This window comes from Rhea pennata, chromosome 3 (assembly GCF_028389875.1).
Source record: "Rhea pennata isolate bPtePen1 chromosome 3, bPtePen1.pri, whole genome shotgun sequence".
Classification (NCBI taxonomy): domain Eukaryota; kingdom Metazoa; phylum Chordata; class Aves; order Rheiformes; family Rheidae; genus Rhea; species Rhea pennata.
The window spans coordinates 60133011-60160446 of NC_084665.1; the positions used below are offsets into that span (position 1 = coordinate 60133011).

Consider the following 27436-nt stretch of genomic DNA (forward strand, 5'->3'; position numbering starts at 1 on the left):
ATTAGCTCTATTTTGCAGCGCCCAGGCAGTTCACACTTGCACAGCATGCTGTTAATTGCAAAAGAGCTGTCTGCCTGAAGGTTTACTCACCATCCATAGGACATTAAGGCTATTTCCTCTATTTTAATCTTCAGAACTTCTCTTTAGCAGCTGATGAGACCGAAAAGCTTGGGGAGCAGTCAGCAATTAACGTCTTTCTTCTGTCCTGTGTAGGAAAGGGATTTAACAATGATCAACATACCAGTCTCCAAATCCTTTCTACTTCTCTGCAGTGCAAGTGTCGTTCATTCCAGATGCATATAGGGAGTCTAAGAACTAACATGGGGAAATAGTATGTTCATCAGCAGTAGTTTTCCTTGAGTCAGTTGTGCCCGGGAGGTGCAATTTTGCATTGAAAGTGTGAAAGGGCCCACTGGGAGATGTGTTAATTTTTGTGCCACCCTAGCAGAGAGCCCAGCATGTAGCAAGCTCAACCAGTACTGCTGGCCCCAGCAGAACTGAAGGCTCTGGAGAGAGAGCTGCATACACCGTTACTGATGGGGAGATGCAAGAACAGAAAGAAACAACAGCAAGAGTTGTATGCAGTACTTGCATGCATAGGTACAAACCTGTGTTTTTCCGTGTCGTGCAGTTACATTGTGTTGCTTGAGGTTTCAGGGGAAGGTGGTATTTGTTGTTTTTCCTCTGACTGGAGGAAACATCCCTTCAGAAGTGCTGTGACAGTTTGTCAATGAAAAAGGTGCAGGAAAAGGTGTTGATGCTTGCAAATGGAAGAAATCAGTGAGAGATGAATTACAATGCAGCTTCTTTTTTTTTTCTTTTTTTTTTTTTTTTTTTTTTTTGTGTGTGCTAGGAAAAAAATTGTGAGGCTCAGAGAAGAATATGACTTCTCTGTAACTTCTCTCACAGAGAAGCATGTGACAACAATAGTGGCTCACCACAGTAAGGTATTGTCAGCATCGTCTCTGGAGATGCTTTGAACTTCCTTGATGAAAGACAGGAGGCTGCATTAGAGTCCCTCACTTTAGGCCTCCAAAGGCAACCTCAGTCACCAGCAGTGCAAGATGTCACGGCAGCATTTCAAATGGAAATCAAAGGCAGGGATATCTAATCACACTTCTGACAGACTGAAGGAACTGGATAACCTCTCTGCCAGCTGTAGATTATTTACTTTTTAAGACTGAGATACCATGCAGTTACAGTGCCTGCAGGAAGATACACTTTTTGCTTTGCAATGCAGAAAGATTTAAGCACGTGCGTAGGCATGTGATGTGCCCAGTAGTTACAGCAACACTGCACTCACAGGATACAGAGTCACTGTATGCTGGATAAACTTGCAATAGGTAATCCTGGACAAGGACTGTGTCCTGAGTATCCTCATAGGCTGATTAGGCTTTGATCCCTATTTTATGCTGTTAGGAACGTGTAAGGTCAAAGGTAGATCTGAGATGCCAAAACTGCAAGAATCTTCTACCTGCACCAGATTCTGCAACAGCAAAGACTTAAAAAAAAAAAAAAAAAAAAAAAAAAAAAAAAAAAAAAAAACCTGAAAGGAAGGAAGAGCAGGAGAGTGAAAAAATTCTGGGATCAGAAATTAACAGTTGAGTTAAATACAAAGGAAAACCCCAGCAGATTTTTCATGTTTTGTAACCTGTTATCCATAGCACTGTGTGCCTCTGTCTCTACTTATTAATATATTCAAGCTAGACCTTCATTCACATTATGATTATTTTGTTTTGAAACTGCAGAATCCTTCTTTAGTGTCTAAACAAAACCCCACCAAAACCAAGGGGAAGGTCAGTGTGTGGAATCCATGGGGTCTTTATCTGTATTTACAGTGTGATAAGTGCATATTTTAACATTTTAAATATAATATGCCTGCTGGTAATAAAAAAAGATAAGGGTTGACCTCTCCAACTCGAAAGAATGCTCATAAAATATGCTGTGAAGGATGAATGCAACTGCAAAGATTAATGTCTCAGTGGTTGCCATAGTTTCTAATTCAGCATTCAAGAAAAGTTTTGCATTCAGCACAAAACTCTTTGAGTGAGAACGTTCCAAACAGTATTTTAGGCTGCTGGAATTTAAAAATTAAATAAGAATTCATTTTAAATATTCAGAATGTTAACTGTTTTTAGTGCTGTAATTAAAGCAAATCTCTTCACTGTAGTCAATTATATTTTGAAAATAGCATTTGAAGACATTATAAAACATGTTAATAGTATAATAAGCTTGATGATAGAAAAAATTTCAGAGAAATTTAAATAATCCACCCACATTTATAAAAAAGAAGAGTAAGTCCTCTTAAATGACTGTAGAAATCTGAAGACAGGGTTGAGCATAAACTTGTAATCCCTAGAGACCACTTGTGTCACATACTGTGTATACAAACTATGCTCCTGCTTCACTGGTGGTCCAGACTGATGTTATAAATCAGCCCATGAGTGCCCCAAATTTTCCCAAAGGCAGGCCACTGTTTCCTTTCATTCAAATTTTATACAGACAGAGCAAAATTAGCCTTTTGCCTTCATACATTGAGGGCAAAAGCTAGATGGGAAACAAACTCTCTCTAAGTAAGTGCACCTAGACAAATCGGGACAGTAGAGGGAAGCTTGTAGTACGAAGGATGTTACTGTTATGGTGTCTATCAACCTGGTGCCATGGAAAGATGAAAAACAGATGTCTCTGAAGGGAATGTGTGTTACTCAGAGCAAACAACAAAAGAACAAACAACAAAAATACGTCATTTTTCCAGTCATCGTAAAAGTATTTCAAGGTGATTGGTTATTTCAGATGTGCATTTGACTTAGGAGATCTGTCCTAGAAGAGAAATTGAGTCTAAAGAAAAAGAAATGCTAAAAAAAATGTTTGATTTGGTGTATTTGGTGGGGCTTTTTGTTTACCTTTGTATTTTTTGTTTTTTTGATATATCCAAGTTCCTCTGTAAGAGTTGGAAGTGTTACTAAAACATTGCATTTTTTTCCTAATGAATGCACATTAAAAAAAAATTGCTAATTGGTAACATCTTTCAGCTGACATATGGCTAACTAATAACTCAGGCTTAATTAGCAAGCCTGGGGAAGAATTACTTCCTAATATGGAACTAAAAAGACCTGTCGTTGTTTTTCATCAGGATTGATGATACTGCTTGGACCTGCATTTTAGAAGCTTTTTCTTGGTCCTAGTAGATGAGTTGTCCTTTTAATACCTCTCTATTACAACAGTGGAGCTGGAAGTTGCCATAACTCATGCTGACAGAAAATGGAGAAACAGTACCTTTTCGGCCAGTACAGTTGTACTCTAATAAACATGGAGCTGATGGACTGGCTTGTGTGATTTTTCAAGTCCATATGCTGTCTTTTAAACATTTAACTTTTAAAGACTAGTGATTTTTCTTTTATTTTCAGACTTTGTCTGTTGATGTCTAAGGTCTGCAGAAAACTTGAGAGGCAACCACTGATGATGGCTAAGGAAAGTAAGCTCTTGTACGTGCTACAGAGTAGTCCATGGAATTGGATGTCTGAAACAGGCTGTTGTGGCCATGGGAAAAGAAACATTAGTCAACGTCTCTGTCGCTCCTCCAAAACCATTCCCTTTGGTTTTCTATTTTACAGTCTTCTTGCCCAGTGAATCTGACAACAGCCCAGTCCTAAAAAAGGCAGAGTCCATCGGCCAAGCAGAAGGGTCCTACTACTTTGATGTGTTCTGCATGCTTTATCAGTGGCCTGTTATTTCAGGGATCCAGGGTCGTTGTTCTTCAGCTCGACAGCCACTCAGCAACTGAGCTTTATGGTCTAGCAAATGCTGAGCTGTCAGGTTGCACTAATGATCTGGAAAGAGATGGATGGAAGTTGAATTGCAGTAATTAAACAAGGGGGCTACATTAAGTCCCTGCTTATAGGAAGGTTGAAAATCCTTGAAACCCATGGCAGTAGCGCACATAGCCGAAGGCAGCGTTTGGGTTCAAGGAAAGGGTTTGCAAGCTTTAGAGTGGCATCGGTGATGGAAAGGGCAATGTTGAATGAAATCTTATATCTCTGCATCACTGTGCTCTGAAAGTGCTGAAATAAGGTGAACGTGGGGGTTATTATGTTTATTATTCCTCTGGCGCAGCTCTCGCTTTACTAATGAATTGCTTATCAGTCTTCTGACCCTTCAGCTCTATGGTGTAATGTCCTATAATGTTTTATTTAAAGTTGCTTTTTTTTTTTTTTTTAAAAAAAGAACAATCTATTTGTAGACATGATTGTTTTTGTATAAGTGTATCAGCATGGGGACTGACACTTTCCAGCATGAATTTATTAATGAGCACAGTTTAAATTTCTTTGTATTGATGTAATTACAAATGGAAAGTTCAAACAAAGGACAAGCACAATTATGTAAGCAAAGCGTCCAGAGTGCTGCCTCTTTGTTTTCCGTTTTATCGTTCTGAGGGCATTTATATGCCGCAGCATTTAGTGGCGAATACCCTTGACAGAGCATCTGTACCATTGGCAATCCACGTTGACCTTCAGGGCAGTCAGCACCCTTTAGATATTTTTAGGTATTGGGCTAATTTTCTCAAAGCACCTGATGTTTTGTTTATGCAGTGAATTTCAGATGCACCGAGGAAGGTGCATTTCTGGGGAGGCTTGCTCTTTAAAACCCACATTCTCTTGCTGTAGCTGCATTTTGTCATGCATTGACTACCTTAAGCTATAAAAAGAAGGAAAAAAAAATCACCCTTCTCCTTCTTACCTGGCATGTTTTCATTGCATTTGCAGTAATAAAAGGAGGTATGGTCTCCTGCCTGTGCTCTCCTACAACGCTTAGCCCAGTTAAACTGGGATGTTGACAGTGTCTCAGATTTTCATTCCTCGGCACCAAAAATACCTCCTGCTGTGCCTCTGCACACCGGCACACTGCAGCCGAGCACGGAGAGAGGTGCGTGAGGGTGAAACCACGGTGTCCTTTAGAAGGGCCTTTTCCTTCGGCAAAGTTAGTGTCTGCAAGCCACAATGCCGGCCTTCAGGAGGAGTAAAACCAGAGCAAAGAGTTTAGCGCTGGCTCGCAAAACCCAGCAGCAGGCAGCGGCCGCTTACGGCTCGCTGCACAGGATGTTTTCTATGGTAAGTTCGGCCGCCGTGTGTATTGCGCTGGGGGGTGCTTTTTATTAAACTAGGGAAGGTGGCTGAGCTGCACGCACATGCCAGGCTCTTTGCACTTGATAAGTAGGGACCATTAGAGCATATAATGAAATAATGGATTCTGGTAACCTGTCCTCAGTGGATGACTTTACACCGGCATGTAAAGTGCATTGGAAAAGGTTTGGGCTTTTTAAGGCTTGGGGAAGGGAAGGAGGTTGGTTTGGTGGATATTGCAGTGCTCAAGCAAATAGTTACTGCTTGCATCTGCCAGAGAAAGGACTAAGAGGGGATCCAGATTTGGAGAAGTGTTTAGCAAAGATTCTTCAGTAAGATTTGGAAGTAGCTACAAAATTAATGTTTTAACTCTTTCTCTCTTTCTGACAAACAATTTGGGATTGTGGAAAAGGGTGGAGAAAATAAAAGCTACAGTCAAGGAACTGTTGGGGGAAGTAAGAAGGCTATAAATGACTAAGTTGTGATATTACACAGACGGTAGAAAAATACGTGAACTTTCTGCATAAAGATTGACTACGTTGGGATAAGGTGAGAGAAAAGGAGAGAATGACAACACTTTGCTAACATTAGATTAGATTTTGGGAAAATCTGCAAAATGTGCTTTAATATTACCTGACAGGAGTTTTGAGATTTGGGCTGCCAGGGTTCTTCTCTGTTTTTTTTTTTTTTTTCCCCTTCTTTTTTTGTGCTCTTTTTCATCATCTTTACATTTCTTACAGTCAGAATCTAAACTTCCATGGTATTTTGCCTTTGACTTTGATATGCATTGGATCAGGTGCCCTGGGAGATTGATTTTCTAAGAGGCTGAGTGCAGCGGCTGTGCTCTCTGCAGGAGCTGCCAGTCCTCAGGACCTGGTTGATGCAGCAGCTTGGGCCCAGCTCCAGTCTGCGTGACTTGGTTTATAACTAGGTGTTTCAGTTAAGCACCTGAGTTGCCAGAGGTTCCTTCTGTGTGGTCAAGGAGAAAGATAGGCATCTCTCTGTGGCAAGTGAGAGTGAAGACTTTCTTCTGTGTAATTTAGATTAATAGGTTTGGCACCCAGTCAATTGGGTTGCATCTGAGCTGTTTTACAGAGCCAAGTGTTCAGTTTTCTTTCAGATTTTGACCTGCTCGGTCAGGAAAGAGTTATGAATCATCAAGCTGTCATCTTATTGTACTTTTGTTTCATTAAATAAGGTTGGTAATACCTAGTTGCATTACTGGAACATTTTTCATTTACAAAAGAAAAGGCAGAACAAGGCATTATGATGTCAACCTCTAAATGAGAAGAAATAGCATAAAGTTTCAGAGGGAAAAATCTCTCTGAAATTGGGAAATTTTGACTGCAAGACAAAACTTTATTCTTAGCTCTTCCCGTATTGCCTGTTAGGGACTCTTCCAATGATCTGGTAGGGCTGTTTTTCATAATGTGCCATAATGTACCATAGAAGGGTTCTTTCTCCATCCTTGAGCATAACTCGAAATAGGCTTATGGATACAAGCCAAGATCTGAATTAGCATTTAGAACAAAATTCCTTTAGCAATATTTTAAACATTTTAATTAAAAAGCATGCAAGAAATGCAGCTAAGCAAAACAGACCCTAAAATTTTCAGCAGTGTCCATGAGGGCCAATTTTGTGCTCTTGGTCGTTTTGAGGTAGAGTTAGATTTTCATTTCCAAGCTCCTTTTTAACGGAGGAGAAAGGAACGTGTTTCCGGCGAGGAGGGGGGGAGGAGAAGGGATGTGACTTAGTAGGCAAGCGACCAAAAGGTAAGTCCAGTGATGACTATTTTAACTTCTGTTGCCTGAGGCTCAGTCTTCCCCAGATAGCTATGGTGGAAATCCCACAAGGCAGTTTTCAGTAAAACTGTACTGGCCTTTTTCAATCTTAATAAACAATTTAGGAATGTGTGTACTTTATCACTGTGTCCAGAACTCAGGATTTTAAGGACCTTTTTCAGTGGTCCTTAAGGAAGCCAAGACCTGCAACTTTCTAGTCTTTGCTTTGGTTATAAAGTGTTTCCCAGTCTGAGGATGAGAGAGAGCGGTCCATAGTGACAAAAATAAGTGCATGAAGTGATGGCTGCAAGGCCTGCCTTTGTGCAGGAGAGAAATGCTTTCTCATATACAAGAAAAATGGCAGACATCTCAAAAGGCTTTCCTTTTTTACAATGTGAAGGATGTAAAAAGGTCTCTGGCTGATGGTTCATTTCTCAAAATCCCATGTAATTGTATTTCTTTTGTTGACAGGTGCATTCAGTTTTATTTCCTGAAAATACCTATATCAGAGCAGAGATACGGGACTTTTAAAGATACAGGACTAATCTGTTTCTGCAACATGCCTTATCAGCATGCTTCCTCTTTTGATAAAGAATTCAGATGTGGTCAATATCTTACCCAAGGGTACCTGAATCTGAAAACTAATCAAAGAATATATATATATATATATATATATATATTTAAGTTGTCCTTCTTTCCTTCACTTTTTCAAACAAACCCTGCCAGAGTACCTCGTAGAGTACCTGAGGTGTATAAATGAGAGACAGTAAAATAAACAGCAGTGAACAGAAAGACCGTAACACTAATTAACCTTGTGTGCCACTTGTGCTCAGTCAATGTCACTCTGTAGAAAGTCACAGGGTAGCTGTGAAATTGTGGTGCTAATGCTTAACTACTGCTGATTAATGTCTTCTGCTCTCTCTCCAATTAATTTTATGGAGATTTTTAACTCTGCTGGGGATAGCATGGCCTTAGATGATGATATGCTTGTGTACAAGGAGCAAAGAAAACCGCCAAGAGGTTCCTAGCAAGCATATCCTTTGTTCACTTTAAAGAAATACTCTCTAATATTTTTCTCATGAGTATTATTGAAAATGGGACATGATTCATCTCCATCTAACAAGATGAAGCACAACTGTGGTCTTTGACAGCTATACGTGAAGCTGACAGTTATGTGGCCTAGGGCTTTCCCTTCTAGCGTTACTGTAAGCAGTTCTTCATTTCCAGGAAACGCTCCATTCAAAATGATGTGAGATTTAACTATGAGTTGAAAACATGCAGGGATAAAAGGAGAGTTTCTTAACGTTGCTCCTCTAGGTCCTTATATTTTCTTAGAGGACAAGACAGTATCTGCATAAGCTCCAGTTTTCTTTCCCAACTCCGCCATTCAAATTAGCAGTATTGGTTGCTTAGGTTGTCTGCATTTTTGGATCCTTAGCCTCAGTGTGCTCTGCAGTGCTAACGGTCAGCTGAAGTTGCCTTCAGTCTCCTTTACATGTTGCCACAGGTGTAATACATAAAATCAAGTAGCCACAGGATGTGTTATGGAGAAAGTTTATTGCTTCAGCTGTCTGCTGTCCTCACCTCTTCTCTGTGCTCAGCTACATTGCAGCCTCAGCCACAGTCAGACCTGGGCTTTTTTTTTCACTAATGTAAATGCTTTGATTCTGATGAGTTGGATGCTATAAACTTTGGCATAAATCATTTGTTACCATTTAATAAGGGCTGCCAGTCATCTTGGCCCTGTGCAGATACAAGCTGTGTGCCTGAGGAGTTTACCAGATGTATCTGTGAGTCTAACCTGCCTTTGTGTTAGCCATTGCAATGTCATTTTCACATGGTATAATTCTTGTTTTGCCACACACATTTGAGTAAGAACATAGGTTTGCATGGTGAGTGCATGTGTGCTGCACCTTGGGGCTCCTCCTGAGAGTACTTGACTTATGCGCAGTGAACTGCCAAACTCTACTTTGACATCCAGAATGCCAAGGTGGCTTGGAAATTTTTTCTTACAATAAAAAAGGGGATAGAGGCTAGGCCTTTCATACTGTGTCCAGGTGAAGCACCACACCTGATGTAGGAGAGGTGATCATAGGGATTGTCATTAGGGTGTTTCTAGAAAAGATCCATTTTAAATAGCAAAAAGAGCAGATCATTTTTTTTTTTTTGTGAGGAAGGTCAGAAAAAACATCCAGGGCAGAGTGAAAAAAGGCAGGAAAAGATTCCAGTCTGGGTAGTAAGGAAGCTTTGAGAATAAATGTGGATTGAAAGAGGAAAAAAAAAAAAAAAACATGAGAAAATGGAACACAGAAGCAAAAAAAGTTTATTCTTCTTCATTAGTTTGTTGTTCCAGTTTCTCACAAGTATTGGGCTCTTGGTCCAGAACCACTGTACACTTTGTGGTTTTACTGGCAAAATGTAATCTTATATCTGCTATGGTCTGTGCAGAGTGTAGGGCTGAATGTGAACTACTTCTGTCCTGATCAAGTAGTGTTTCATGCTTGCTTTGACCCAAATGTAAATACTGTAGTGGGTACAGAGAATGAAAAGCAGGGCTGGATATTGCACAGCCTGAAAGCCTCCCTCGAATGGGATGATAGGAGGCTGTGGGAAAGATCAGAGCTTACAAGCAGCACTGCGGAAAAGAGGCAATATGCAGAGGCAGAAGCAAGGTGCTCCCGTGTTCGGGAATGTAGTGACCTTCGTAAAATCACAAGACATCAGCAGTAGGGCTGAGAAGTACCCCAGTGAGCACCTTGGGCTTGGTTCAGTTATGCAGAACCATTTCTGGCACCAGAGTGCTCAAATACTATTTATGTTGAGGATATCATCTCAGTCCATACACTTTCTTACTGAATGGCTCTTGGGAACAGATCCATCTGAAACCCAGACTGAAATGGAAGGAGGACTTGCAGCTTGTCCTCCAAGGCCCTACCACCTTGTGCTAAGGGGGAGTGGGGAGGAACAGAGCACTTCTAACTCCTTCTTGTTAATTTGTGCCTGACAATGATGTTTATGACTTGCTTTCAATAGGCTGTCTCATGTCCCTGATACAGTGTCCTTGATCAGGCCTCATGTTGATGTAAATCAAGCTGCCCACGCACACCTTGAGCTGTAGAGAGCATAAAATCTGAGTCATTCTGATAAAATACAAAACTTTTTGACATCAGAATCAAAGAAAATAACACTCACATACTTTGGAATTCAGCTGTTTAGAAGTTGTTTTAAAATAGCCCACTAACTGAAGTGAAGTTACAATTTATTTCCAAAACACATTAAGTATTTTTAGTGGTACAGAGTTACTGTGATTTTCTTTCTTTTCTTTTTTTTTTTTTTTTTTTTTTTGGTGTATTCCTTCACAGTGAAGCAATAATTCCAACAAACACCACTAAATTTATGTTGAATTCTGTCTAGTCTTGTTTAATGCTGTAAATATGGAATTTATCTAAATTTCACAGTCCTGAAAGCTGTCATTACACAGGTTTGTGAAAAATATTTGCACATATTAGTAAGGGAAGTAATTTTAATTTTTTTAAGAGATAGTGGCACTGTTCAAAACTGAGGCCTGGGAAACAATAGAGTAATATGGATTACATGGCAAATTTTGACATATTAACATTTATTTCCACTAAAATAGGTGTGAGGGATGTATATGGCTGAAACTTTATAGTGCTAGTATGTGTAGCTTCCACCTTACAGGAGGTTTAGTATAGCTTAGTTTAGTTTCAGAATAACTTTTACATTAGCTCATTTGATAACCCAGTATCTTAGTGAACCTAACTACATGGCTGACCTGTGGTGAATCAGGCGGTCAGAAAGAGACTTTCTGGTGCCAGTGGTGGTCATGCAAGAACAATTACAGAATCATTCCATATTGTTAGAAAAGCTCTCTTTCTCTTCCATCTTTACTGTATAAGATTAACCATTGTTGTTCCATCTCCAACTTGTACCTTGCTTGAAAAACAACTTGTGGGGTTTTTTTTCATATTTAACGTTCTTCTGAAGAAGCTCAAAGATTTAGGTGTCCATTCCCCATTTCTGAAGGCAAAAAGTTGATAACTGGTTACCTCCTTGAAGGGGAAGCATCTAAACATCTTTCAACAGTCCAGGCCTTTGGAATCTGAAACCTGAGCTCCGAGTTTCCTTTGTTTAAAAATATATATGTATTTTATACACACACACACATACATACAAAAATAGATGACAAATAGAACACTCATTCTGGATGCTTTAAAGAAGAGATCTGTACCTGCTAGTTTTTTCTGTTTTGGTGCAGTGAATGTTGCAAAATAAGAGAGATGGAAAACAGTGTGATGCTAACATCATAAGAATCAAAGTATATAATATCCCTGAGTGCACTCTCTCATCTTTTGCATCCCACAAGTTTGTATCTGAAGAGTGAGAATGATTTGCAAGGAGAAGGAACTAGAAACTGGTTTATTTTACTGTTTTGATGTAATACTGCTAAAAGTTCAAGCTGGTCAAAGCAATCAGGATATGTTTGACAAAAAACAATGGCATGCCCTAACCCCTGAATTTGGAGCAAAAGCAAAATTTGAGGAATTTAAAAATGCTTATGGAACTGTTTGTGTTCTAAACTGTCAGTGCTTGTCCCTTTCTTTTCATCTATCAGAGTGCAGAACAGATCAGTGCATTGTGCCGAAATTTCCAGGAAGTCCAGGCAAGCAGTATGGAAGGACAGAAGGACAACCAGGATCCGCCACCACGACCACTGGCTCGGCACCTTTCTGATGCAGATAGATTGAGAAAAGTCATCCAAGAACTTATGGACACTGAGAAATCTTATGTCAAGGTAAACAAAACAGAACAAAACAAAAACATTTTTCTGACTAGCTGCAGCCTTCTTTGTGAAGCTGACCATGATCTGTGGATGGTCTTACACATTTTGTATGAGCATGTATGAACTCATGTGAATACACACGAACTGCCCTCTACAAGGGCCATACCCTACAGGGTTTGCTTACATAATTTTTCTTGTTGCTTTCAGTAGGCTTGTTCCTGTAAAAGAGACTGTAAGATTTGGTCTAGTAGCTTTAATTCTAGTCAATTTGTATCTATATTGGAGACTGGAAATTCATGGTAGGTAGAAATCTACAGTATTTGAATATTGGGGGTCTTCCAGGGAATGTTTCCATGGTTTTCCAAATGAAAATATATTTTGGTAGAAGAACAGAAAAGCCTCCTGCCAACTAGCAAAGAGTGTAACTGTGGAAAATAGTGCATAATTATTTTGACTCGGCAGTTTTCAAAGCTAAAAGGTTGTTTGTAGCATCATACGTGTTATTTCTCCTTTGACTGGTAAGTCTGTAATTTGTTAGATATATGTCCTTTCTTTTTATAAATCCAAACTTCATGGGGCTGGATGCCAAAAGCAATGTGGAAAGCTTGATTTCATTGGCCTTTGGCAAGGAGGAATCATTTATGTTACTTGATCTCAAAAAACATACTTAGAAATGCCTATGCTTGCTGCAATCACTTGTGGTAAACAAGAGAAAGTTTTCAATTTATTGCCTTCAGAATATCCACTAATCTCTAGACATACACTGTAAACTTGAGGAAGCTTTACAGAACGTAAACCCCGTGCATGTCCAGCTGGTGTCTCTTATACAGGAATCCCTTGAACAAAGGCTCAAACTCTGCCTTTGCATCTTCGAATAAGTCTACCTGTACCACAGAGGAGGGTGCCTGCATGAATCTGTGATGCTAAATTATTAGTCATATGCTTTCACTACAGTTCTCCCTGGGTGAAATCATACCAAAATTGTAACCAGATTCAGTTTTTCTCTCATGATTTTCATATGGAGGTGACTGAAATGCATGGTAGTACCAGGCAAAATTGTAGCACAGGCACGTTGTAAAAACTCATTGTGGGATTCTCGGCGAGATGCTCGTTGTTCCTTCTTCGTAAGAGTTCCCGCAGTTTCTTTTCTCAGGCCCCAACCCAGCTGTCATGCTCTGGTGTGGGACAGTAAGTCTTCAACAGCGGCACGAATTCTTTGGAGCAGAGATGGAAAAAGTCCTCAGTCATATACCTCCTGACAAAATAACCAATCACTTTAATACCTGAGAGGATTTTAAAATGTTATATGTCCTTCTGACTATTACTACTGATGTTTAAATGAGGGGCCATTTGTATGGTTTATGGCTAACTTGCCTGATTAAAATACTTGATACTGTTCAGGTACATGAACATTCTTCAGAATATGTACATATCTGTACACAAATATTCTTTAGAAAACTACCATCTGTAACTTTCTCTCCCCATCCTATAATAAAATATAATTTGTTATAATGAGGCTGTAGAGCCATAAGGATGAAACAAAAATATTACATCGAAATGAATTTGCTATTAACTTAGCAATCATTTAGCACTAATAATCTGGGTGATTTTGTTACAGAGAAGGAGTTGTATCTCTGTTTCATTCCTGAAAACTGCCTATCCCTCAGTTGTGATTTAACGAAAAATTTCCAACTGTTCCATAAATTAAATTCTGTTTCTTGCAGGACTTGAGCTGCCTGTTTGAGCTGTACTTGGAACCCCTTCAGAATGAAACTTTCCTTACCCAAGATGAGGTGAGGGAATAAGTGAAAGATGTTCTTTTCATTCTTTTATGGGTTAAGACCTTGGCATTTGGACTTTTCCATTGCTGAGAGCACGACTGAAAAAGCAAACAACAAACAAAGCAATAGAGTTACACCAGTTAATATCTTTCTGTCTGGTACATGAGTCACTTCTTCTTTTAATGGTAATTGTTTTTATGACTAAAACGCTGCTAAGAATTCTTTGCCTTTTTTAATGACTTTTCTATAAAGCCTATTTGAAAACTGTTAATGAAAATGTTATTGGCCTTTGCATGTCTTTGTATGTCACATTGTCCTACAAGGACTGTTTTTTCAAGACTCTGTTAGAGGTATGGAGTGCTGTGCTTCATAGCCTGATGTTTGATATTCACAGATGGAGTCCTTGTTTGGCAGCCTGCCGGAAATGCTGGATTTCCAGAAGGTGTTTCTGGAGACCCTTGAAGATGGAATTTCTTCCTCCTCAGATTTTAATACACTGGAAACACCATCCCAGTTCCGAGTAAATACTTGATCTTTTACTATATCGCAGTGTGCCTGGAAATGTTTGTGGAGATCTAGCTTTAAGAGCTCTAAGTTCTACCTGTTTTTTTATACAGTTGCTTTTATGTTTGAAACTTTGCTTTAGATTACAGATACCTATTCAGCAGTTAAAGATTAGTGCTATTTGTCATGGTTTTATATTCCTCATTCCCATGGCAGAGGATGTAATATGGAAGGTGCAGTGTAGACTTTAAATATTCTATAAACTCTGAACTTGAATATTCTATAAATATCACAAGCAATGCTTACGATGCATAACTCTTCTGCAGAAAGCTTACTGTCACTATGCTGAATTCTGCCCTGCCTTGTGCTCCCCACTACGCCCAGTTTACTGGCTACAAACTGGAAGCTTTTTCTGTTAGATGCAGCAGGAGTTTCTCGTGTGGTGAGGTCCAGCAGGGCCTGTGAAGTGCAAACGATTGAACATTGTGCCCTCTCTGTGCTGTGTCTCTTACGGTGGCAGCACTCAGTACCTGACCTAACTGGAGGAAGTAGGTGGTCCCAGAGATGCAGTCAGTGTCACAGAACTGGGAGGTGCTGGCAGGTCTCCCTGGCACTTGCTGTCTTTTGTGGAGCAAACATTGATTAAAAAAGGGGAAGAGGGCTGCTTTCCTCCTCCTCCTCCTCCCTCACTGTTTCTTTTTCTTATCTTTGCTTTGGGAAATATTTTTCTAAAAAGATCTCCCTCATGATTCAGAGTCCCTCCCACATATTCCCAACCTCGCTTTCATCTAAGAAACATCTAAGAAACATCTAAGAAACTGAGGTGCCCTGTAATTACCCCCTGCCTAAAAGAAGGGAAACAATTGGGAAGCAATCCTCTGCGCTTGTTTTACACTGTCCCTTCTGGCATTAGCAGCTTTGTGCCTTGCTTCCTATAGCCCATGTTTTTTCCCAGGACGTACTGTTACGTGTCTGTTGATTTTTGTTTCTGTGCTGTCTGAGATACAGTAAGACAGAGTGTCCGCAGTGGTGGTGTCCTCTAAGAGAAAACTGAGAAGATTGCAGGCTTTGCCTAAATAGCCTGAAGTCTACACTCAGAGAAATACAGGCACTTCATGGAGCCACTGCCAGTAATTAATTCATGTGACGTATGTACACATGCACATAGAGAATATCTATAGACAGGCAGCAGATAATCACAGCACTAAGCCTCTGTTATGTGGCTTGAACATTTGATTATGATTCTAATAATGAAGCAAAAATTTTGATTGTGTTGATTTCAGAAGTTGCTGTTTTCCCTCGGAGGTTCCTTTCTGTATTATGCTGACCACTTTAAACTGTACAGTGGCTTCTGTGCAAACCACATCAAAGTTCAGAAAGTTCTTGAGAGAGGTAATATATTGTCTTTGTTATTGTAATTCATTTGCATAAATTTAAACTTCAGTGAACTACTGTAACAAATCTCATCGACTTGTAGAGAATATTGATATAAAGCAAGGTCTAATAGGCAGGTCACAGTAACAATAGCTAAGATCCACAGTTCTGCTAAAATACGATATAGAACTGAAGGGATAAGGTTCCTTTTGTAACACCTAGGCATAAGGCTGAGTAGCAATAGAAACATCTTCCGAAAGTTTGTGCCGTCTGCAGAAACAGCAGAAGCAGCAGCTGTATTTGGTTTGTGTGTTCATGCAGGTGAAAAGGTGGATGTCAATCAAAACTGCAATAAACTGACTTTAGAATAAGTTAGGAATTACTTTCTCTGCCATCAGTTTATTAATTCAATGCAGAATGGGCCTGTGGTGTACTGGAAGAACTGTCTCAAGGAATAACATCAGCTTGGTATAATTATTGCTCTTAGTTGCAGTTCTGTGCTTTCAAGTTATTCTAGTTTCTGTGATTTCCCTGTTAAACTGACTCACTGTTACATTTATATTTAGCCAAAACAGATAGTGCCTTTAAGGCCTTTCTGGATGCTCGAAACCCCACGAAGCAACATTCTTCTACGCTGGAGTCGTATCTCATAAAGCCTGTCCAGAGAGTGCTGAAATACCCTCTACTGTTAAAAGAGCTGGTGTCTCTGACAGATAACGAGAGTGAGGAGCACTATCATTTGACAGGTAACTTCTGTCATTCTTTTACAGGAATTAATATGATTTAAGTTTGATTTCCAAGGCTTTCGGGAGATGAAGGTGGCTGCTCTGGTAGATGTCAGAGAACTTATCAAAACCTAGAGAGAATTTCCTCCCTCTCAGTAAAAATAATACGTAGCTTTCTCCTGCTTTTAGCAAAAATTACTGCTTTGCATGTTCAAGTCCCTTTGAAAAGTGGATACCCGGGATTTGCTGTGACAAACAGGACTAGACATCTTGCTCCTTAATTTTTGTGACAGGACCATATGTCAGGGCAATGCAACAGTGTTGCTTTTTTATTTATTTTTTTTTTCTCCTCACAGGGGAAATACTAACCAAAGCTCCATCTTGTGGTTATTATTTGATTCGTGAAATATGTCAGAAGTTTAGCAGCTTCAACAAAGAAAGTTATGTGAGGCTTGGCTGTGATTCTTGCATAAAAAAATACCTGCCTCAAAGCTTTGCAATCTTCCCACATAGAAAGAATTGTCTGTCTAATATCATAGGAAGGAAGTAGAACTGATTGTTTTTCTAGGCTCAGATCCATGGGACTTCACACTGGCAAATTCCAGTTAAGTGCTGTCAGTTTCCTGAAGGAGGAAAGTCTAGAGAATTGTTCTGTGAATAGATTTCCATTTTAACAAAATTGATTCAGGCAAAATACACTGTCAGCAAAAAGTCACGAGACTATTACCGGCTTCAGAAAGAGCTTCTAATATTGTCTTTTTGCCATTACAACCAAACTGGGGGTGAATGACTTGCAGGCCAGAGTGAATGCCAGACTGCTGAAAGACTGCACAGTGAACAGCCGACAGGACTGGAGAAACTAAGTGCCCCTCTCTGACTCCTGTGTGCATTAACAGGAAAGTGTAATGAAAACCAGCATCGTTCTTGTTTAGGAAATGAGTTAAACCAACTCTGACCACCAACACTTAATATCATGGATACAGTCAGTTAAGAACTTGCACAATCTATTTCTTTTCTGTGTTCTGTGATGAGCCAAATTCAATATGTTACCATTAAAATTCATCAGATTATTTACTCTAGTATGGTTGTAATTACATTAGATGTCCTAGTGGTCCTAGGTTGTTACAGAGTAAAAACAAACAAACAAACAAACAAACTATGTTTACTATTATGGTGTTATAAATATTCATATATTTGGGTGCTTATCACAAGAATGCTTATTAGTCTTTTGAGGCACTTAGAACACCAGATAAGCATTTTTCACTCACTGATCGTGAAGCATACCTTCTACGGTCGCTATGAGAAAATACTGCTCTAAAGCTAGGATACTATTGTCCACATCCTGGGAACGCTGCATAGTTTTACCCACCTCAAAGAGGATTCAGTAAAAGAAATCTCATGTTTATAAAGTGCAATTAATTACCTAGCTATCTATGTAATTATTAAACCTTGTAGAAGCACTGAAGGCAATGGAAAAAGTAGCCAGTCACATCAATGAGATGCAGAAGATATATGAAGATTATGGCACTGTATTTGATCAGCTGGTTGCAGACCAAAGTGGAACAGAGAAGGAGGTAAGAAAAAAAGCAGCCTGTTTTATTCACTCTTGAGACATAATCTTGCTAGCCATTGGGTGCCCCTGTCTCTTTCTGAAGTCGCCCTGGGAACTTGTGCTGGGCTCTCCCTTGCCTTTTAACATCATGACTTCCATTTCTTGTCTGTCCTGTCAAGTTTCTTCTTGTCAGCAGATTACTGTAAAATTTTCAGACAGCTGCCAGAGCCTTTTTCTGGACTAACAAGAATTGCAAGCAGAAGTAGACATAATTCTCAATAGGAAAAAATAGACATCCTCCTCTTCTGAAATATTTTAGAGATTATCTATGCCCGATGGCATTCAGATTTTATGCTTCAGAGTTCTTGAAGTTCTTAAGATTCTTCTTCATCCGTATAAATGAAAATGGCAATTCTAGGGATTTTCACGTTAAGGTCTATTATTGTCATTCTCTACGCTTCTAGCGCTGAGGCATCCATGGCTATTTGTCAGAGCAAAAACCATTATGGATTGCGTTTACACATCTCCCAGAACTGGGGCAATAAGATCTCAACTGGGCTATTTACATCAAAAGTTTACTAAGGAGATCAAATCCATAAAGATGGAGATCAGACATGAGAGCTGCCTACTTGGTTGTTTTGTTTCCCCTAGTAAAAGCCATATCCCCAGTTTTCTTGGCCACCTGGTTTCCTGTCATTGATGGGAAACAAACCTGACAACCTGAAAGATTGTTTTCAGTTTTACATTGTGTTCCACAGAAAAAAAGAAGAGTGTATGAATAAAAGACCTCCACTAATTCTGCTTTTGACATTGTCATTAATGCTAATTACTTTATAGAAAACAAAGATACTTGCAGCTAAGAAGTCAGCTGGTTCACAACTGGCTATATGGCAGTGATAGAACATCAAGTCAACTTAATAGTCTTCTAAGTTACTAATAATATGAACTTCTGTCCAGCTTGCATAACTTACGTGCAGTTACTTTTTATGCTTGTTACCCTTTTAGGAAAGGGAGGAAAGGGGATCACTTTCCTATTTGATACACTTTCCTACTTAAGTGTAAATTTCTCTTTCATCTCTCTGTCCATACACTAAATATAGAAAATGTACATCCTTAAGGATGTCAACCTGTACTCATAAACATCTTACATCTAACAGCTGTAGATCACAACAGTGAGGTATCTGTTGTTCATAATTTATACAGGTGACAGAGCTTTCAATGGGAGAACTTCTGATGCATTCTACAGTTTCCTGGCTGAATCCTTTCCCATCTCTGAGCAAAGCAAGAAAAGACCTTGAACTTACAGTGTTTGGTGAGTGCCTTCAATAATGACTCTCTATCCTTCCAAATCTAAAGATAACCAAGTTACGTTTTCTCACTACTGAAAGCCCCCATCTCCTTTCCCTGTAGCCTTGTGGTATCTAGGATAGACTCGCATCTGACAACAAGCACAGCAGAACTGTTATGTTTCCTAATACACAAAAAAATGAAAAGTTTAGAACAATCTGCTAAACCAAGCTTTCAGAGGAGGCTGGTAGGAAAACAGTGATGATTCACCCCTGTGAATCCAGGCTAACCTCTGATTTACAGCCATTACAGCAAAATGTGTTGTCTGGCAATCCGCATCCAGATTATTTTAACTTGAAAAATGAATGTGGAAATGAGGGCATACAATTGAGAGTTTTATTTAATAATATCTATAGTATTAATCATTTAATAATTATATTACATAAATAGTTAAAAGGTTCCAGCAAAACATTTTAGCCACTTGACTCTTTCTTTAAATAACATTTATTTAAAACTACATTGGAAAACATTTACAGAACAATTCCAGATTCATGTGAGACAAGTCTCTTTCCCAGGGTTGTCATATGTTCCTCCTCTGGCAAAGCATGATAGATTAAGGGAGAGAGTGCTTCAGAGAACAAACAGGAACTACCTCCACAGGTTCACTTGGATGAGCTTCTCAGTGGTCCACTAACACCAGGCACCTGAGCCCAGAGAGTTCTCAGCAGAACATGTATGAATGAAAGGACTCAGTCCTGTTGCTTAGCCTAGACTGCTCGTCTGCCACTTGGGTAACCCAGTGTTTAGTTTCAGCTGGGACTCTGTGTTGGCAGTGTAAGAAATGCACCTAATGTGTGAGATGTAGGAAAGCTGTGCTGAACTCTGGGGTGAAAGCGCTCACTATGGCCACATCCTGGTTGCATGTAGGGATGAGACCCAGTTAACACACTCCTTGCCTTCTCTCCTCCCCCACTGGAAGGAAACCTGGATGCACGAGTAGAGATAGAGCTGTACTGCCCTCCAGCCCAAATCAAGGCCTGGGGAGCAGAGTCATCCCATAGGTCAGAGGCAGCTTCACTGTCTCTCTGTTTCTGTTCCCTCCTCACAGATTGCAGGGAATGTGTCCCTGCCTCACAGGAGGCTGAGAGATTAGATAACATTAGTGAGTCACTCCAGTCAGATGTTGTGGAAGCCAGAGAATTCCTGCAGATAAAAAAGTAGGAACTGAGACAAATGTTTCCAATTATCCAAATGCTGAATGGCAGGAAGAAAAGATTTACCACCTTTTGTGGCAGTCTTTTGCTATAGGCCTTTTGTTCCCCTTGAAGACATCTGTCAGTTTGTTTTTTTCTACAGAGAGAAAATCTTTTACATCTAAACTACATGTGTTGTGTCTGTTTATGTGAAGACTTGCAGGAGACAGGCTGCTGATAGTTTTAGAATAAACATGCAGAATGGCTCCATTGTTAGTGTTCAGGACAAAATCTGAGAAAAAATGTTGCCATTGCATGAAGAAGTGTAGGATGAAAAAATCCACTGTTATGTTAATACAGGGCAGATGCTTTTCAATTACTTTGCTTATCATCCTTTAAATTCTTGTGATTGTAATAATCAGCTTCTCCAAGATAGCATTTTCATTGAATATTGCATCTGTAATTGATAAGTGTTTCTTTTTCTTTCTTTCTTTCTTCTAGTTTTTAAGAGGGCTGTAATACTTGTACATAAGGAGAACTGCAAACTGAAAAAGAAAATGGTAAGTCTGGTATAAGTTGAAGTAGTGGATGTTTTAGCACAGGCTCCTACTGCCTTGCTGTCGAAGATGGACCATGCCAGTGTCGAAGGGGGAGTGACTGTGGTAACATGCCACCTTCCGACGCTAGGCTGGGATTCTAGCTCTCATAGCCGAAACAAACTGAGTACTCAGTATCTTCGTAGCAAGAAATTATTTTTTCTCCTTTAGTAAGCATCATCATCATCTCTGAATGAGCCACATGTTAGTTCTGTCAGGTGAAATATGAAACATTGCCATGTAGGAATTCCTCCAGATGGCATTTATGATAGCTACCTTAATCTGGTGTGCAGGTTAAAGCCTCTGGTTATAGACCCTTGATCACTCTGAAAGAAAAGGCGTATTACAAACATAACTTCGTCTGTTCCCATTTACAAAGCTGGAATACTGAGATCAAGCAGCAGGTTGTGTATCCTAAATACCAGAGGTGCAGTACTGCAACATGCTTATCCTAACAGATGGAGGAGCTTTAAAAGTAGTGGCAGCAGCGACATGATTAATGTATCCTGCTAATCAACTGTCTGTGGGTTTCTTTCTTTGTGGAACACTTGTTCCTTAGTAGTACTTTTACATAAAAGTATTATTTTTATCCATTAAAAAGGGGTACTTTTGAAAGCTGAAGCCATTACAAATTTCAAAGGCTGATTCTATCACTATTTCAGCTACATCAGCTACATTTACAAGTCAATATTAGCCTACTGTAGGAGAAAGTCTAATGAAATGCAGTTTCTCTTTAGATGTGGGTCTTTTTTTTGCAAAACAAAAAATACACTTGCCTTTTCTTCTTAGAAATATCCTCTTTTTCCCTTTGCAGCCCACTAATGTTCGTGCTGCACATAATTATGGTGACTTGGATCCATTTAAATTTCGTTGGCTGATTCCTTTATCTGCTCTTCAAGTTCGACTGGGGAATACAGCAGGTAATTCTCTTGCACTGGGTACACTAGGAATGAAGAGTTTTCTGAGATTCTGTAATGCTACTTCTTCCGTATGTCTTTTGGGAGCTTCTGGAAATAGGCAGATGTAGAGAAAACAGTAGCCACTGTTGCCCCTGCTCTCAGAGGGTACTGGCTTAATATAGCAACATACTTTTTCCATTTGTTACATCAGCTTCATCCCTCTTCTTCCATGAATGAGCTCAGGAAGATGCAAGATGACATGGAGACTGACTTGCAGTGATGTTATTGCTGTGATTTGAGAAGGTCACAAAGGACTGATAAATGACAGAGTGGAAATCCCCTATGAAAAGATACCATGACCAGGAAGGTGTTTAGCCATGGGTGATGCCCTGTTGACAACCTTGTGTTCTCTGTGAGCACGAAAACGCTGACCATTGTGTTTTCCCATGTGGAAACCTCAGCTGCATCATTTGTTGTAGCAAGGGACTGTTTTTGTGTTCTCTCTTTAAGTTGATCTTTCTTGTACAGTGGGCTCACAGTTGAGCACATGGGAAACAGAGCTAGAAGCAAGCAAAGACGATCCTATCCAGTTCTATTTCTTGTGTAAGTGTCACAAGGTATTTAATGGCAAATGCTTTGCACAATTGCCAGAACAGCCAGAAAGCAGTGGGAAGTATAAGAATGGGGTAAAGTAACTCTCCAAGAGAGAAGGTTGTTTTCAAAGGCAGAACTGGAAAGGCTGCTTAGAAAGTGAGAGTTCAGGGGACTTTCCTTTAGGTTCTGCCTCATGTGAGATCATGTGTGATCACTCTGTACCTGTATTAACACTGTTTTTGTGAGAGGAGGGATTTTGGAGTATCTACAAAAATAATACTCCCTTTCATGCACAGGAACAGAAAACAGTTGTGTCTGGGAACTGATTCACACCAAGTCAGAACTAGAAGGCAGACCAGAAACTATTTTTCAGTTGTGCAGCAGGTAAGCTTTATATGGAGGTTATATTTGTCAAATTAAATTAATGGAATTTGAAAGAATACACGCTTTTTCTCCAAGTGACCTTTGTGTCAGCACTTGTAATGCAGCTTTCACTCTCTGGTTCCAGGCACTGAGCCAGTATGTAACTACATAAAGTATGACATTTTGAAATTGGAGTGAATTTAGCTGAGTAAGACCATGTTAGAAATTTACAGATATGTGATCATTAAGTTCCAGTATATTATAGGCAAAAAGTAACCAATTTTACGATATTCTTAGTGGGTTAGCAGAAATGTCCTTCTGATAATGACTACTTACTTATAGCATGATCCCTAAGCGCAGGAGGTTATCTTTTGGGCTGTTTTTCTGAAGGAAAATAATTACAGTCTCAAAAAGCAAAAGTATGAGAAATGTCTAGCAACACATAAAGTCAGCTGCAAAACTGCTACAAAACAAATGGTCCGAACCAAACACTGCACTAAAGCACTCAGCAGCAAAGAGGAAGGCTGACTTTTATCCCAGTATTGTCTTTCTTCAGAGGAGAAAATTGGGTTACCTGTTTTTTCAAACTTGCAGTGACTGCGAGAACAAGACTAACATTGTGAAGGTGATCCGTTCTATTTTGCGGGAGAATTTCAGACGTCACATAAAATGTGAGCTGCCACTGGAGAAAACCTGTAAAGATCGCCTTGTGCCACTCAAGAACCGTGTGCCTGCAACAGCCAAACTGGGTAAGACTCTTTGTCCAGGTGCAAAATTCAGCCTGGAATCCAGGATGGTAGGATGTTCACAATTATTAATATGATGACAGTGTGTTACCTCAAATCCTGTTTCTTCTGTAGGCTGGGGAGGTGGCAGAGTCACACAGCCCTACTCTCATGGCAAGGGCTAGAGGACAAAGCAAGCTTGCCATATCCCACACTGTGTTCTCATGTTGACATGTCATTAGCTTTATTAAGTGAAAGCTTAGTAAGTTCCAAATCACTTTTACTGAGTAGAAATGGACTCCCCTTGGCAAGTGGCATTAGACTTCTTTCCTCTGTGTTCTCTTCAATGACTCAGCTGTAGTAACATTTAAAGCTCAAAGAACTGACAAAAGGCAGGGATCTTGCTTCTCTCAGTGCACTAAATCTGCACCCCATCAGATACCCTAATTAAGCACAGGCTTCAGACTATTTAGCAAAATGAGTAAGTAAGTAAGTGTTGGCTACTAGTCTTTCAAGTGCTCCACCTGCTTGGTTGTCTGTAACGTTCCTGTAACATGACAGGTATTGGAACAGTTCCACTCAAACCTCCAATTGGCCCTCTCGTCCTTGAGGTACTGGACCCTGTCTTGCTTTCCTACAGATTTGTGTAAATCGTTACTACACTTTCTGCATTATTTTGTACATACTGCACATGAAAGCAAGCATAAAACCCTGCTGGAAAGAAATCTGACATGTGATTACACTGACTACCAGAACGGTGACATACCTGACCCTGGATGATTACCAAATGAGACCACATACAGTGTAATTACAACAGGGCTATTGAGATTGACCGTATAATCCTAGTATCTTTTGGCAGAACAAATAAAACTGATTTTTTTTCTTTGCACAGCTTCCACGAGGTCTTTGAAGGTACTGAAGAACTCCTGCAGTAGCGAGTGGAACACTGACACAGGGAAAGGTAACTTCCAGGATTCTGATGAGTGCAGCTTGAGTAGCAGTACTCAGAGCAGCAGCTGCCACACCACTGAGAGCACACAGGAGCCCAAAAATTCCTCTCCTGATAAACATTTACAGAGCTGTGCATCAGACTTTTCCAATGTTCTTGTCAAGGAATCTGATATTCTCAGTGATGATGATGATGATGATGACTATCAGAGCCTAAAGAAAGGCAGTCCTACTAAAGATATTGAAATACAGTTCCAACGACTGAAGATTTCAGAAGAACCAAGTACTGACTCTGAACGAGATCAGGCCACTGAAAATGAGGAAGGGGATAGTTTCAAGACAGATGAGCATCCAAAGCTGGTGCGTGGCCATTTCTGCCCAGTTAAGAGAAAAGTAAACAGCACAAAGCGTAACAGAGGAACTTTACTGGCAATGCAAGAACGTCACCAATCCCTTGACAGTCATTCTGATGCTGCAAACTTGGATCTGAACTCTATTTTAGAGAGAGAATTTAGTGTCCAGAGCTTAGCATCTGTAGTTAATGAGGACTGTTTTTATGAAACTGTGGAAAGGCATGGAAAATCCTAGCTTTCTAAGCACTATATTTAAATAGTTCATTTTAAGTCCACATAAAATTCAACAAACTTACTTTGCTTTAAAACAAGGAAATTCATGGAAGCTGCAGGAAAACTACTATGTATTTGATTTTGTGCACTAATACATTTTTTTCCCACAAAAACAGCTGTAAAGGATTCTTAAGTTATTTTAATTTATTGTGGATCAAAAATAGATTGAGTTGGCCAAGGTCTGTAAATTAGTTCATCCCTTTCAAGCAGTTATTGAGATTTTGTAGTATTCCTGAGGAGGGTAGGGGAAGGATGGCTTTGTTAGCATTTTAAGTTATGTGGAAAAGATGCTAGTGAGAGGACAGAGGAGATTACAACAGAAATTAGCTTTACAAAGTGATTTTTTTTCAATACCTTGGGCATTTTATTTCTTTAGTTTTCATTTTTGCTTTATTTAAAGCAGAATTAAGTTATTTTAATGTGTTTTAGTGCACAATAGTGCCGAAATTTCATTTTTGTATGTTTTAAGATGCTGTTTATACTTTATATATATATATATATGTAAATATAAAAACAAAGCTTGGACTGTAATCTTTTATTTGACTGTATTTTTTATTTTCTCTACCAGCCTGTACAGTAAAAGACAAGTAAGTATTGTACTTAGCAATGTTTTCTACTTTTTATTGTACTGCTTTTTTCTAGTTGGAGATTTAAACCCTGAGTTCTTTGCTTTGGCATAAATGAGAAGAGTATTAGCAGACCTTAAGGTAATCTGTGCACTTTATCCTCCTTTAAGCCGGTCACTTGAGTATATTTATACAAGGGTTTTGGCTTTTGTTTTTTAAATTACTGTGCACAATAGGATGTTCCAGGATAAAAAGAACACAAAAACCCAAACATCATCTTACATGCTGAAATACAAGAAATATTTTTCCTTCTGATTCAATAATGCACTTTTCATACAAAACTGATTATTTCAGAAGTATCTCAATTACATGTCTAATGAAACATACCTTGCTTTTGGTATGTGCTCTGACCATTCCCTGAAGTAAACAGAACTTATAGACATCTTATAAGTGGAGTGTCCTTTCATTTTTTTTTTCTACAGTTGAATGGAATGAATAAATAAAATGGGAAAGCCCTCTCTCTCCAGCACTTCCAGTACAAAAGTATCTCTTTTATACATGCACAGATGTAGGAATATATTTAAATCTTCTTTTACTGCATCAACACCTCTAGATCAAAGACTTAAAAAAAAAAAAAAAATCTGTCTGCTGAGATCACAGCTGTTACAGCTGATTCTCTTCTTCAATCTGTTCTGAGGGACTGGTATTTTTAGGTAATTTCTTCTTCTGCCTTAATTCTTCTCTGTAGTTGTATGCAAAAAGGCTTGGGTCTTCATCACACATTTTCCTATATGCATTGCACAGATTTCTGAAGTGTGACATGGAGAGCTGAATAGGACGCAAAGTTGGATCAACATCTGCTGCCATCATCAGCTGTTCTGTTTTCTTCAAACGTTCACTTTCAGGAAACAAGATCCTAAAAGGGGAATAAAAAAAGGCAATCAAATTATTCAGTTTCCCTTAAGAGACAGAAAGTAGTGTTGAGATTGTATCTAATATAGGTTTAGTATTAAGTATGTCGTTACCTTAGCTCTGGTAATCCTAGTAAGTCTCACTGCCTAAGTAAACATGGACACAAGGGGCCTTTATTCTACAAATGCAATTTATAACACAGGAAAGTATATACTTATGTCCCACATTAAACACATGACTGACTGTTTATGCTAACATTAAGAGCAATTTACAGAGCCTTCTTAGAATTAGCCTATATTTAAAAAGCAACAACAGAGTAAACTGTGTAAACTAAATCAGATCCAAACCATACAACTCTCGAGACAACTGTTCCGTTCCAATGGGAAAGACTTATCATTTGACATTAATACTGCAATCCTAATGGCAGAAAAAAAAAGCCAAGAAACAAAAGGAAGGAATATTTCATAATCATTCACTTTTAATATTTGCAACTTGGAAAAAGTGCCAGGAGTTAGACTTTATTTACTTCTTGGTCACTGATCACAAAAAGGTCACATCAGTTCCTGTACTCTGTTTGCTGTCAGAAACATTAGCACCCCTCTATTACAAGTTCCCCAAATCTTAACGAGTAGTAGTATTTTAATGTCTCGTATTTTTTTGAATATTTTTCAATGTCTCATAAAAATACATTATACAAACTACTGAAAGCTCAGTCAGAAAGGCAGAAAGAACTCTTGTGCATGTTTGGTAAGTAAGAAGTATGACATTTCATTTTTAGATCATCATCTGCCTCTGTCATACATAGGTAAGACCTATGTTGTGCATCTATTACAATGCATTCCCACCCCCCCCGCCCCATTTTTTTAACAAGTTGGCTGGACAAGCTAGTCTAAAAGGCTTAGGTAAGTGAAAGGTGGCTCTTTGTGGGCAGAGAAAATACAAACTTACTTACTTAAGAAAGGGTTTAAAATGACAGGTAAGAGAAGAATTTTCTCAGCCTATCCTAGTTTGAACTGTGTGCCACTCAAGGACATGTTACCATTATTACAGCATACTGGTCAGCAAGGCTGAAATGTACCAATCCTGATT

The 27436-nt window shown here is 39.2% G+C and overlaps 2 protein-coding genes across 4 annotated transcripts in view; one reads left to right on the plus strand and one right to left on the minus strand.

The window, feature by feature from the left end:
• Positions 1-25885, plus strand: part of TIAM2 (TIAM Rac1 associated GEF 2) — a 180062-nt gene extending 154177 nt beyond the window's left edge. For both annotated transcript variants that reach the window (XM_062572409.1, XM_062572408.1), the window contains 12 exons: positions 11535-11714; positions 13427-13495; positions 13878-14003; positions 15271-15379; positions 15928-16107; positions 17542-17660; positions 18842-18950; positions 20620-20678; positions 21529-21634; positions 22504-22591; positions 23165-23319; positions 24188-25885. In XM_062572409.1, coding sequence (XP_062428393.1) covers positions 11535-11714; positions 13427-13495; positions 13878-14003; positions 15271-15379; positions 15928-16107; positions 17542-17660; positions 18842-18950; positions 20620-20678; positions 21529-21634; positions 22504-22591; positions 23165-23319; positions 24188-24831 — 1944 coding nt within the window. In that variant the 3' untranslated portion in view covers positions 24832-25885. The remainder of the gene's footprint in view (positions 1-11534; positions 11715-13426; positions 13496-13877; positions 14004-15270; positions 15380-15927; positions 16108-17541; positions 17661-18841; positions 18951-20619; positions 20679-21528; positions 21635-22503; positions 22592-23164; positions 23320-24187) is intronic.
• The window catches only part of TFB1M (transcription factor B1, mitochondrial), a 32730-nt gene continuing 30696 nt past the window's right edge, over positions 25403-27436 (minus strand). For both annotated transcript variants that reach the window (XM_062572411.1, XM_062572410.1), the window contains exon 8: positions 25403-26351. In XM_062572411.1, coding sequence (XP_062428395.1) covers positions 26099-26351 — 253 coding nt within the window. In that variant the 3' untranslated portion in view covers positions 25403-26098. The remainder of the gene's footprint in view (positions 26352-27436) is intronic.